Source organism: Narcine bancroftii, chromosome 3 (genome assembly GCF_036971445.1).
Source record: "Narcine bancroftii isolate sNarBan1 chromosome 3, sNarBan1.hap1, whole genome shotgun sequence".
Taxonomy (NCBI): Eukaryota; Metazoa; Chordata; class Chondrichthyes; order Torpediniformes; family Narcinidae; genus Narcine; species Narcine bancroftii.
The window spans coordinates 244,422,902-244,436,456 of record NC_091471.1 but is presented as its reverse complement, the minus strand read 5'-3'; the positions used below and the strand labels follow the sequence as shown (position 1 = coordinate 244,436,456).

General features: G+C 45.9%; 1 protein-coding gene across 2 annotated transcripts in view; it reads right to left on the bottom strand.

Moving 5' to 3' along the window:
- The window catches only part of LOC138758440 (collagen alpha-1(XI) chain-like), a 337,229-nt gene that overhangs the window by 232,505 nt on the left and 91,169 nt on the right, over positions 1-13,555 (bottom strand). Inside the window, exons 6-7 of one of the 2 annotated variants that reach the window (XM_069927352.1) lie at positions 9,607-9,774; positions 5,553-5,696 (exon numbers count right to left, since the gene is read on the bottom strand). In XM_069927352.1, coding sequence (XP_069783453.1) covers positions 5,553-5,696; positions 9,607-9,774 — 312 coding nt within the window. The remainder of the gene's footprint in view (positions 1-5,552; positions 5,697-9,606; positions 9,775-13,555) is intronic. The other variant, XM_069927353.1, reaches the window with a different exon arrangement.

Here is a 13,555-nt window from a genome sequence, read left to right as displayed (position 1 = left end):
TTTGGCCCATTGAATCACATCTGCTATTTCATCATGAGGTGATCCATTCTCCCACTCCCTTGCCTTCGCCCTTGATATCCTCCCCTGCCTTCGCCCTTGATATCCTAACTGTTCAGATACCAATCAATCTCTTAAATATACCCAATGACTTGGCCTCCACGGAGAAATTCCACTGCATCTTTGTTTTAAATGGGCACTATTCAATCCTGAAGCGGTGTCCTCTTGTCCTAGATTTCCATACCAATTTGAGGGGGGGCGGGATGCAAATTTTTCCACACAGAGTACATGACAGGCAACAATGGCAGAGCCAGGTACCTTAGGGTCTTTCAGGAGACCATCTGGTGAGTACGTAGAACGGAGATAAGTGGAGGGTTATGTGGTGGGGAAATTCTAGGCAGCTGTTAGTGTAGGTTATTAGGTCGGCACAACACTGCGGGCTGAAAGGCCTGTACAGTGGTGTAGTTTTCTCTGTTCCATATTCCATCCTGACTGGTAGGAACCTGTATTTAACTAACAGTCCCTGCAAAAGATCAACACAATGATAATGGACTCAATGGTCTTCTTTTATGCTGTTTTGATCCACAATTCCATGTACCATCCCCAGAAATCCCATAGAATCTCACAGCCATTGAACTGCTTTCTTGAAAATTAAACACTGCTAGACAATTAATTTGCATACAGAGAGACTTCATTTGTTGTGAATGATGAAAATGGCTTGTTAATCTCACCCTTTTGCTCAGAGAGGAATGAATGTTGATCAAGTTACCAGGACACTCAAGCAATCTGATTGTGGAAAAGTACTCAGGAGGACAGGCAGCTTCCGTGGAAATAGAAGCAGGGCAGGAAGAAAAAGACTCCAGACGGTTGCTAACTCAGCCAGCACCATCACGGACATCAGCCTTCACTCCATTAAGGACAAGGTCTTAAGAAAGCAGCCTCCATCCTCAAGGACCCTCACCACCTAGGCCACTGCTACCCTCAGGAAGGAGGTGCGGGAGCCTGAAGATGATCACCCAACCTCTTCCCATCTGTCTATCAGATTCCTGAATGGACAATGAACCACAGACACTCCGTCCTATTTTCTTGCACTATTTATTTATTTTGAAATGTAATATTTGCACTGCCAAAAAACAATTAATTTCATGAAGTAAAACACAAAAGTCTGCAGGCACCTTGGTTGGAAGTAAAAACATGATGCTGGAGAAACTCAGCAGTGTCCGTTATGTAGCAAAGGTAAAAACACAGAACCTACATTGAGCCCTTCGCCAAGGTGTTTCATGACACGTTCACGACAACAGAGTTAATGTGTCAGGTCATAGATCATTCCTCGGAACTGTGGAAAAAACAGCAAATAAGCTGGAGATGGATAAGGCGAAGGAGCCACCTGAAGAGAGGCATTCCAAAACCAGGGGACTGTTCACTTTGTCCTATCCATCCCATAAAAAGAGTCGGAGGAACTCAGTAGATCATGCAGCATCCATGGAAGGCAGTCAACATTTCAGGCCTGTGCCACAATAAGCAGGCCCATGTTCCTTCAGCATTAGCAGACCTGTTTCTCTCCCACCCACCATCTAATTTATATCTATAAGTATTTTCTCCCTTTCCTGTTCATCCCTCCACCGATGCTGTCTGATCTGCTGAGTGTTTCCACTGCTTTTCTTTTGCCTTCAGATTTTTCCTGCATCTGCCTCTTGTTTCCCTTTAAAAACACATGTGGTTTTTAAAAGGTCAATTGGGCGTACTTGGGCAGCCCGAGCTTCTGGGCCAGAAGGGCCTGTTTACTGTTCTTTAAAAAGAACTACATGAAAAGGGGCGCAGAGTTGACAAACTACAAAGAAGCAAAAGAAGAGTAAAAATATTGTTTTTGATTCAAAGAGGAGTCTGTTCTGGTCGCCAAACAGAATTTGTTCAGCCAACACAGAAACGAAATGTCAAGTTTTGCCAAAACAAATTGATGGCTAATTCTCCAGGGCTGTAAAATGGTAGTACAGTGGTTATATTTTTGGACCATTAACCAGATATCTGGACCATTGATCTCAAATGACACGAGTTCAAATCCCACCAGGGCAACTATGAAATTTAAAATGAAGTAATTAAACAAATATGGAATTTGAAAGAGGTTCGTCTAAACATTGACAGGAATGAAACGATTGAATTGCTACAAAAACTCATCTGGTTTAGTTTAAGGAAGTGAAACAAATGTTTTTGCACTGTTTCTCGGTTCACGTGACCGTAAACAATTCAAGGCTTGATTGAGGGCTTCAGCTCAAAATGTCGACCACTCTTTTTCTCCTGTGGATGCTAAAGGCCCAGCTGAGCTCTTCCAGCAGATTGTTTACAGCTCCAAATTTCAGCCTCTCCCTTTGTCCCTCAATTCAATTCATACGGTTTTCTTCTACAACACAGAAAGGCTGGAAGAACTCAGCAGGTCTTACAGGGCCCATAGACATCTCGGGGCCTGAGGCCTTCTTCAAGGTAGGAGTAAAAGATGGGAAGGGGAAAGAGTACAGACCAGAAGAGAAAAGGTAAAAACACGATGCTGGAGAAATTCTGCAGGTCAAACAGCAGAGAACTGTATGTAGCAAAGGGAAAGATACATATTTCGGGCTTGAGCCCTTATCAAGGGTAAAAGAACACGGTTTGGCCTGCTGTGTTTTTACTTCAACCTTGGTGTCTGCAGACTTTCATGTTTTACAACAGACAAAAGGCATTAATTGGGACACAGGAGAGAAGAAAGGTGATGAGTATTTTCCCTTAGAAAATGACCTCGCTTGATAGAAGCTGTAAGCATCGTTATTCATGCCAAGATGGCGCCAGACTGTACAGGGTACAATGCAACTCCATGCATATGGTGTCATGCACATTCCTGTAACAGGTCAAAATTGCCTGCTGGCCTGGGGTGGGGGGGGGGGGGGTGTGGGGCAGTCGTTTGGGGGGTCATTCCCCAGCCTTCTCCTCAGGTGCTTGCCTGATTTCAATTTGTACCTTGAGGAAGGCCTCGGGCCCGAAATGTTGGTTACACATCTTTATCTCTTATGGACACTGCGATCCTCCCACAATCACAGCATCTGCAGACTTTCATGCTTCATTCCGAACGGCTTCCTTTCCCCATTTTAGCCTATACCTGACTCCACACTTGCACCCTCAGTTCATGGGCAATTAGAATTAGAGATAGACAATGAATATTAACTTAGCAGGCACAATCTATGTTCTGTGAGTGAAAACCTCCGATATCCGGAATTCCAGCAATCGGCAGCCTCAAACAACCAGCAAAAAAAAAATCGCGGTAAAAAATATGGAAGTTTAAAACCTCGACGTTCAATTGCCGATCAAGCAACACGCATTCTCAAGTAATCAGTAAATTCACTTCTCCGGCATCTACCAATACCCTTAGGTACCAGAAACCAGGGGTTTTTTGTATAAAATGAGACCACAAACTAATGCCAGAACAGTCAGTCTACTGTCATTTTTCTTCCCATATTACAATAACGAGTACAATTTTCAATGCACTTCATTGGTTGTTCAGTGGTTATGTGTGTCTCAGTATAAGAGTAGGGATGTTCTGCTCCAGCTGTGTGATGTACTGGCGAGGCTGCACCTGAAGTTCAGCAGGCACTTCTGGTCTCCTAACTTGGAAGGAGCTGCAGAAGGAGGTGAAGGCAGCTCAGAAACTCACACAAACTTCCCTTCCCTCCATGGACTTCATCTACATCAGCTACCGCCAAGGAATGGCCGCAAACGTACTGAAGGACCTATCACACACTGGGCACGTTCTCTTCATCCTCCTCCCATTGCGAGAAGGCTTAAGCGCTCACCAAGTGGCTTAAAAATGGTTCCTTCTCCACAGGCTGGCCCCACTCTCCCTTAGAGTGGACTCGAGGGGAAGAATGGGCCAACCAGTCCTCAGCCAGTGGATTCTGATCTTCCGGTTGTTTGATCCGCTGATTTTTAGAGCTGCCTTGGATCGTTTCAGTTCACCGGCAGCAAACAGATGGAACCTATTCTTCCTGGACGTCAGTGACTAGTGGAGTTGCACAGGGATCTGTTCTGGGATCCTTGCTCTCTGTGAATGAACCTCATAACATTTCCCTCTGTCCCCTGCAATATTGATGTGTCAATCTTGAACAGAACCAAGAACATTACAGCACAGTACAGGGCCTTTGGCCGACAATGTTGTGCTGACCTTTATATAAACCTACTCAACAATGTAAACCTTCCCTCTCTCACACCCATATCCTTCTATTTTCCTTGTACCCGTGTGCCTCAGAGCCTCTTAAATGTCCCTATTGTACCAGCCTCCACCACCATCACTGGCCATGTATTCCAGGCACCCACCACTCTCTGTGTGGAAAAAAAATATACTTGCCCATGATGTCTCCCCTAAGCTTCCCTTCCCTCACCTTATATAGATGCCCTCTGGTATTCGCTACTGTCACCTGTGAAAGAGGTGCTGGCTCTCCAGCCTATCTATGTTTCTTATCTTAAGACCTCTATTAAGACCTTCTTTGCTCCAAAGAGCAAAGTCCCAGCTCTGTTAACTTTGCCTCACAAGACACATTCTCCAATCCAAGCAACATCCTGGTAAATCTCCTCTGTGCCCTCTTCAAAGCTTCCACATCCTTCCTGTGAGGTGACCAGAAGTGAACCCAATATTCCAAGTGTGGTTTAACTAGAGTTTAATAGACCTATAACATTTCCTCACAGTTCTTGAACTCAATCCCCTGACGAGCATACCATAAACCTTCTTAATCTAGGTAACAACCTAAATCTATGGATTTAGACCCTTCAGTCTTCCACATTGCTAATAATCCTGTCATAAACCATGTACTCCATCTTCACATTTGACCTTTTGAATGGCATCACTCCACAATTGACATCCATCTGCCACTTCTTTGCCCAACTCTGCATCCTATTTCCTGTGGCAACATTCAACAACCTTCCGCGCTATCCACAACACTTCCAACCTACGTGTCATCTGCAAACTTACTGACCCACCCCTTCCCCTTTGTCCAGGTCATTTATAGATATAAAAAAATCACAGAGAGCAGGGATCCCAGAACAGATCCCTGTGCAACTCCACTAGTCACTGACGTCCAGGCAGAATAGGCTCCACCTGTTTGCTGCCGGTGATCTGAAACGATCCAAGGCAGCCCAAAAACCAGTGGATCAAACAATCGGAAGGTCCGAATCCGCCTGCTGAGGACTGGTTGGCCCATTCTTCCCCTCAAGTCCACTCTCAGGGAGAGTGAGCCAGCCGACCCACTCCCATACGAGGCTAAGGATGAGAGAGGGATTGGATGGAAAGCAGGTCTGGATCCAGGACAATGATTGCAGTATCTTCATTGCCGGGGGGGGGGGGGGAAAGAAGAAACAGAGGAAGATGTGGATTCCTAACAACTGCGTAACGCTCTAGACCTTGTTTATGTCCGCAGCAGGGCTGTCAGATTATTATCTCACATCACTATGCACTATTCTGGACTGATAGCTGTAGGCTAAAGTCACCCGGCTGGGTGATAGTCAAGCCCCAAAGACATCATTACAGCAGACATTACCTCATGATCTGTTATATTTTGTTCCATCACACCAGCCGCCATGGAGGCATTGTAAATGGCCGACTCCAAGTCTGTGTAGTATTCCGAACCGAGAAAATAATCGTAAACATTATCCACTTCTTCCACTTGTTTGGGTTCAGGATCCTGAGATGGGCATAGAAAAGCAAGGGAGTTAGACAACAGCAAACCCCGTTCCATGCGGCCTAGCCTCGTGGTGACTTCAAAAGCAGAGAGAGGTGGCATCCAAAAGGCACATCTAATCTATCAGCCCCAATGCAAGATAAAGAATTATTTAGTCTTAACAATGGCTTGGCCAGGGATCTACGGGCAAATTAAGACTAAAGGTTTCATGCTGAAATCCTTTACATTCTTCCGGCATGTGGAACAAAGACCCAACTCCTTCAAGACTGGGAACTTTAATCTCCTTGCTGGACCGATACAGGAACTTTCAAAGGTGTTTGTGCCCTCTCTCGGATAGAAGAGATCGAGTCATCTAGGGCAGTACTCGCTGGAATTTATAAGGAGAGAGGATCTCATTGAAATATTAAGTTTATGAAAGGCAATAGATAAGATTGAGGTTGGTAAATTGTTGTCACTGATGGGGGAGACAAGAAATATGGGGCATAGCCTCAAGATTCAGAGACGGAGATGAAGAGGAACTGCTTTTCCCAGGAGGTGGCGAATCTATGGAATTTTCTGCCTGTTGTAGCAGTGGAGACGACCTCAATGAATATATTTTAGACAGGTTTTATAGATATTTACAGACAGAGTTGGGGAATTAAGGGATATGGGGAAAAGGTGGAGATGAGACTATCATCAGATCAGCCATGATCTCATTGAGGGGCAGAGCAGGCTCGATGGGATGGATGGCCGATTCCTGCTCCTATTTCTTATGTTTACCTTCATTTCAACTGATGACGCCTACACGCATACAAACTCTACCCCAGGTCACTCCCACCAAGAGGCCATAAAAAACGCCACCCTGCCCTACTTTCAATGTTCTTCATCCACTTCACCCCACGTTCCTCTTCCACTTGCTGAATCAGCTTGGATTGGTTGAATGGCCCTTCAAGCTCGTCCATTGGTTGGTGAGGAATTTAATTTTTTAAAAAATTTCGCCATACAGCACGGTAACAGGCCCTTTCGGTCCACGAGCCTGTGTCACCCAATTGACCCGTCCAACTCCCGGCATGTTTTTGAAGGGTGGGAAGGAACGAGAGCGCCCAGAGGCAGCCCACAGGGAGAACATAGAAAATCCTTGCAGATGGCGCTGGATTCGAATCCCAGTCCCGATCATTGGCGCTGAAAGAGCATGATGCTAACCGTGACACCCTTACTTTCTAACCTAGTCGACAAACCAGTGATTAATTCAGCACAAACTCCAATCGTAGTGATGTCTTCCATCTTTGTTTGTACCTGCAAATTCCTCCAAAATGAAATAACTAATTCAAAGTTCAAACTAATTCATTTTCAGAAGACAGTTTTTAAACAATTCTAAGCTGGTGGCAAAGCTCAAAAGAGACTCGAAATAATGCGTGAGGTTAAAGTCTAGCAACTGAATGGTAAAAAGCTGGATTATTGCTTATGGTTACAGCTGTGAAGCGTGCATTTCAATGACTAGCAATGTCTCAATAAATGCATTTGCAACACACAAGCTCTTCAAACCCCATTCAAATTGCATTAAAACAGTCGGTATGGACAGGGGGGGGGGGGGGGTGAGGGGTGTGGTAACGGGCCAGAGGCAGTGAGGTACAGAGAACACTGGGAGAATTTCCGAGGCCCCAGGGTAAGGTGACTCTCCTCAAATTCTGACAATCGATTTATGGTTTCCCCGGGGAGATGTTGGATGAGGCAAGGGGGATGGGGGTTGGTCACCAACTCTAAGCTCATTAACTGACACTGCGAACTACGTCCTCCTCCCAGGGTCAATACTTGCACCTGGCAATCTTCTTCGCTATGAAGATTTCCTCTGGCAATCTGAAATTCTCTTCCCCAAAGAAGTTGCAGGTTTAAATCTTTTACGTGGGATAAATACATACGCATTTTCAATCCATTTGGGAACGAGGATCTAATTGAAGACAGAACGTTGTTAAAGGGCAAAATGGTATCCCGTGTCCTCAACTCTCTTCAAGAGGCCCCACATTCTATAAAAGATTTTGGACGGGGTGGGATTAATAGTTGCGTGGAAGTGATGGGTACTGAGAGTTGTGTGATGGGTGTATAGACTCCAATTTCGGCTGTTATAAAGGATGTAATTCAACCTATGCCAGCTCCTAGTGGCGCTAACCCTCCTCCTCACCAACACCCCTCACCCCCATTCTCATTGCTCTGCAGCTCTTTCTTCGATCATTTTTCACCATTAAGCTGCACTAATGTGTAGGATTGGGGGGGGGCAGAAACCAGAACACACAAACTCTAGGCTGTAGGTCAAGGTCCAACCCCTGTCCCTGCAGCTGCAAGGCAGTGGTACTACTGCTACTCTGTCTTTCTGCAATGCCGGGCAGACTTGGCCTAACATAGCTCAGAGACCAAGCAAGATCGCGGAGGGTGGGTAGTTTAAAAACGGCATGCTGGACACACTAAGTGAGCAACTGATCTCCCAGATCAGGTTTCATCCAATAACCTGGTTTCATTCACGGGGTGAAGTTGGCAATGTCAGCATTTATTGTCCCACCTTAAATGCTTCCCCCCCACTCAACTGAACGGCTTTCTGGTGCTTTTCAAGGAGCAGTTGTTCATGACTCAGTCCATGTTGGTAAAAGTCTCATCAGTCTGAGCGGTTGAGGACCACAGGTTTGCAAACCCAAACGACTCTGGTGTACCTGATACAATTTCATTTGCCCCAATGCAGAGATGTGGTCTCCGCTTACTCCTGATGTGTCATTAGATTTAGCTATCCCACTTCCAGTGCTGGGATTTGAAGTCATGAACCCAGACTCTTAACCCACCTACGGGATCAGTCAGCCCCCCTGTACCACATTAAAGGAAACACTGTTCCGATAAACAATCGCTTGATTTCTCTATGTCAGTGTTTCTCAACCTTTTTCTTTCCACTCACATCCCACTTTAAGCAATCCCCGTGCCATCGGTGCTCTGTGATAAGTAAGGGATTGCTTAAGGTGGGATGTGAGTGGGAAGGGAAGGTTGAGAATCACTGCTCCAGACCCAATTGTTACTGAAATATTTAGCTTGAGAAAAATTGTCATTGGCCAATTTCCTTTGGAGATCTGAAACCGTGCACATAACAAGTGCATTAGGGATGATTAAAACAGTGGTTTTCAAACTTTTTCTTTCCACCCACATCCCACAATAAGCAATCCCTTACTAATCACAGAGCATCGATGGCAGAGGGAATACTTAAAGTGGGATGTGAGTGGAAAGAGAAATGTTGAGAACCACTGGTCTACATCTTCCCTTCTTTCATTTAATCTCTTTTTTTTAAAGATTTTCTCACAAAGCAAGACTGTGGCTGCAGGTGAGATTGCAGTTGCTTTGAGAGACTGTGACTGGGTTTGGTTTTCAGGAAGGGCATCAATCATCAAGGAGCTGGAGATGGATCTCTGGGATCGTGGGACTAACATATGAAGAAAGGATGGCTCGACTTTGGGTTCTCCTCACTGGAATTTGGAAGAATGAGAGGCAATCTCCCAGACATACAATTTCTTTTTAAACATATACTGCACTATAACAGGCCCTTCAAGTCCACAAGGCCTCTCCGCCCAAATATACCCAATTAACCTAGCAACCCTGTTCATCTTTGGAATGTGGGAGCACCTGGAGGAAACACGGACGGGCGAGAAGGTACAAACTCTTTATTTGAACCCAGATTCCTATTGCTATAATAGCTTTGTGGCTAACCTACCATTCTGACTAACTGGTATTGAGCAGGAAGGTTGGGAAATGGTGACCAGAAAGTAGGTGTCGGGAATGTAATGTGAACAGGGCTTTGTAGAGCTCAGCAAGCCTTGGTTAAGTTAGCAGAATCACATGTCAGTTGTCCATAGCTCCTCCTACATTGCCCTGAGGAGGAGCTCGGTTGGTTTGCTTCATCTACCTGCTCCCCAACCCTAATTGTTTCTATCTTTTGCCGAGCGGCCCGATCTTTCTTCTTCCCTCTGCGATTTTTTTTCGATTTCTTTGATTTCCCTTTGCCTTTGCCCTTCTTTTTAGAGCGCTTGCGGTCCCTCTTCCGTTTTTTTTTGCGGGGTCGGGAGGTCGATGTCTGTAAAAAGCAGCGAGAAAGAGAGTCTGAAGCCAAAGGAGACGCATGGGGGTGGGGGGGGGGGGAGGTCGCAGGTAGAGGGGTGGGTGTTGATGGGGGGGAGAGGGGGGTGATGGGAAAAGGTGAGAGAAGATGGTACGGCCAGGTCTTCCATTGGTGGGGATCCCAATGTCCATTGGATCTCCATTGGTTTGAGACATGCAAACGAGCTCATTGGCCCAGCTCACGGTTTCCATCTTACCCAATCCTATTTGCCTGTACTAGACCTATATCCTTCTAAATCAGAGGGTGGACAACCATTTTATTTTAAAACTGACATTCCACCTTAAGTTATCCCTATGCCAAAAGTGCTCTGTGATTAGTGAGGGATGGCTTAACGTGGTATGTGGGGTGGGAAGGGAAGGTTGAGAACCACTGTTCGAGACTTAACTGTTACTGAAATGCTTTGCTTGAGAAAAATTGTCATTGACCCATTTGCTTTGGAGCTATGAAACTACACACATAACGAGTCAATGAGGTACGATTAAAACAGTGGTTTTCAAACTTTTTTCTTCCTACTCACATCCCACCTTAAGCCATCCCTTACTAATCACAGAACAGCTTATGGCACAGGGATTACTTAAGGTGGGATGTGAGTTTAGGGGGGCAGTTTGAAAACAACTGGACTAAACCTTCTCTACTATGTACACATCCAAATGCATCATTTTACCTTTAAATGTACAGCACGGGCCTTCTGGTCCTTGAACCCAAATACACCAATGAACCTACAAACCCTGTACATTTGGATAGTGTAAAGAAAGAGAGCACCCAGAGGAAACCCACGCAGGTCCCAGGGAGAATGTACAAATTCCTTCCAGTCAGCGCCAGGTTGGACCCCAGGTCACTGGTGCTGTAATAGCGTTGCGCCAAGCACTGGTAATTATGCCACACAACTTTTACACGTTATGATTGTACAGTAAAAATCCCCGTTATCTGGAATTCAATCAATCAGAAACAAACAAATGGCAAAAAAAAGAGGAAATAAATAAATTTAACTAAATAAGACTGGGCGGATGGACCCCGGGGGAGGGCACAAACTTTGTTGGACAGCCGCAGGTTTGCCCTGCTGTGAGTATTTTTCACTGTTGCCACTTGCATTGAGGTGAGTCGGGTTGCTTTGCTGAGGTTAGGAGCAAACATTCAACCAGCGGAGCGCCCTGGTCATGCCCCAGCCCCTGTTTCAATAAAGATTCATTGGCTCTGGCCAGCGTGAAGAGCCAGTTGATGCCACTCGCTGCTTCGGCGACTCTCCCAAAGTGTCTCCCTATCCCTGCCTAATAAGAATAGTCTTTAACTTTTTTAGTGTTAAGTATACTAGTTAGACTAATCTGTAAACTCAGGGAAGGGATTAATTACGAGAGTGGCATAGGTAGCGCCACAGTGCCAGTGACTGGGGCTCGAATTTAATTTTTTTAAGTTACAGGAATTACTTGATTAAAGTGTACTTTAAATAATTAAATATGGCAATACTGATTTCTTTCCAAATTAATTTACATTTGCACTGTCTTTTATCTTTTAAATGGTCAATGTAGGTGTCTTAGTCAGGCATTGGAAAAGTGAGAAAAATTCGCATATCCGTCATCTGTGATCCCCATAGATGCCAGATAATGGAGATTCTACTGTACCTAGTTCTACAGGTTCTTGAGCGACTTCATTCCACAAATTCACCACCCGTGTGAAAACTTTACCCTTCAGATCCCTTTTAAACCTTTCCCCTCTCATGTTAAATCCATGTCCAATAAAGCCCCATTCACTGGTTAACGTACCATTGTGAATGCTCGCCTACCGGCACGAAGGCGTCAGATTGCCCTGGAGATAAACCACCAAGGGAGGGTGTATCATCGCTGTTCCATTTGGAATCAGTGTACCGGTTAGCCCAGTGTGAAAGGGACAGAGGGTATGCGGGACATCACCGCTGGAGGATAGGACCCCCCCCCCCCTTTGCTCTGGGATGCCGGGTGACGAGTATGAAAGGCCGCAGAGAACAACGGCAAAAACGCTATTTTGAACCGGTTCGTTGAACAGCCAATTTACTGGTGAAGAGGGCTTTAGGGCTCCCCTCCCTTGGGAAACAAAAGACCGTGACTATTTCACCTATAAATGTCTCTCATAATGCCTCAATAATCTCACTGCTCAGCTTCCTCAAGGAAGAAAAAGCCACTTCCTATTTAGCCTCTTAACTAATGGCCTGCAGGCCAATAGACCACGTACCCAGGCCATGCCCTGCAGGTGTTGCTGGACACAGAGAGGAAAATTCAAACAAATTGCTGGTGGAAACTTCAAACACAGAGAGCTGCTGCCAGCCAAGGCCAGCAAATCCACCTGGTAGAGTGGCTGGTTCAAACAGTAGCACAAGGGAGAGGATTGAGTGGAGGGGGAGGTGGGGGGGGTGGTAAGCAGACCACTTTGGGAAGGGAACTCCAGCACTGGTGAAGGCACCAACTGTGCAGACAATTGAGAAGCACAGAAATGCTGGAGGAACTCACCAGGTCTCACAGAGTCCGTAGGAGGTAAAGATATAGAACTGATCTTTCCAGCCTGAGCCCTATAAAAAATTTCAATTCAAATATTAAATATATTTAAATTGCTAAATTTAGACATACAGCATGGTAATAGGCCATTTCGACCCACATGTCCGTGCTGCCCAATTAACATACAACCCCCAGCACGTTCGAACAGTGGGAGGAAACCGGACCCCCTGAGGAGAACCCATGCAGACACGGGGAGAACATACAAACTCCTTACAGACAGCGCGGGGTTCGAACCCCGGAGCTGTAAAGGCGTTGCCCTAACAGCTGCACCAACCGTGCCACCCAAGGTAGGAAGGGGAAAAAAAACAGGCAGGCGCCTGAATTCAAAGGCTGGGGAGAAGGAAACAAAGGAGGCGCACAGGCTGAGGATTTAGTTGGACATGGATAGGAGGACAGGAGAGGAAAGGTGAGAGTTGATTGGGGGAAGGAAACACAGAAATGCTGGAGGAACTCAACAGAACAACTATTTAGTCTTGGTGAAGGGAAGCTCTGGATTAATTCAAGATTCAAGCTCATGTAATTCCTCCAGCCGGTGTCGGAGCTGTGTACTTGCTCAGCTATAGGAAGAGTAAGGCGCTCCTGCCGTCCGATAGCCTGCAGGTCACCCTTGGGCAAGATATAGTACCAGTCTAGCCTTCCAATCTGCGTCATGTTTTGGTGAATGTCTGCCAAGCTGCCTGTCTTCCCTCTGGCGAGCCTTGCTGTACTAACATTGGCTGTGCATCATCTCTACTGTTAAGGACACTCCCCTTGGATATAACTGTATATGCATCTATTGTCTTTCATTATTGTACCATGAAAGCCGTTGATCAAAGCCATGTTTATTGTTTGACCACATCGTCTTTGTCTACTTCATCAACTAGCAGAAATGGATGCAGCCCTCAAGCCAGAGCGGGTGATAATCGACCAGTCTGCCCCAAGGGCTAGAGAAATTTTCAACCACTGGATTGCTTGTTTCGATTACTACATGGCTTGAAACAATGTGGTCGATGAGGCGATACAGTGGGGCCACCTGAACTCTCTGCTGGGTGAGGTCCCTTTCACCGTAACGCAAGGAGCTACCACTCTGGCTATAGCCCGGGAACGTCTGACTGCTTATTACGCGGCACCATGGAATGTGGTGCTTGCTCGACACCAGTTGCTGACTAGATGCCCGAAACCCGGGGAAAGTGATGCTGTCTCTATGCACTAGCCCTCAACTCACTGGCAAA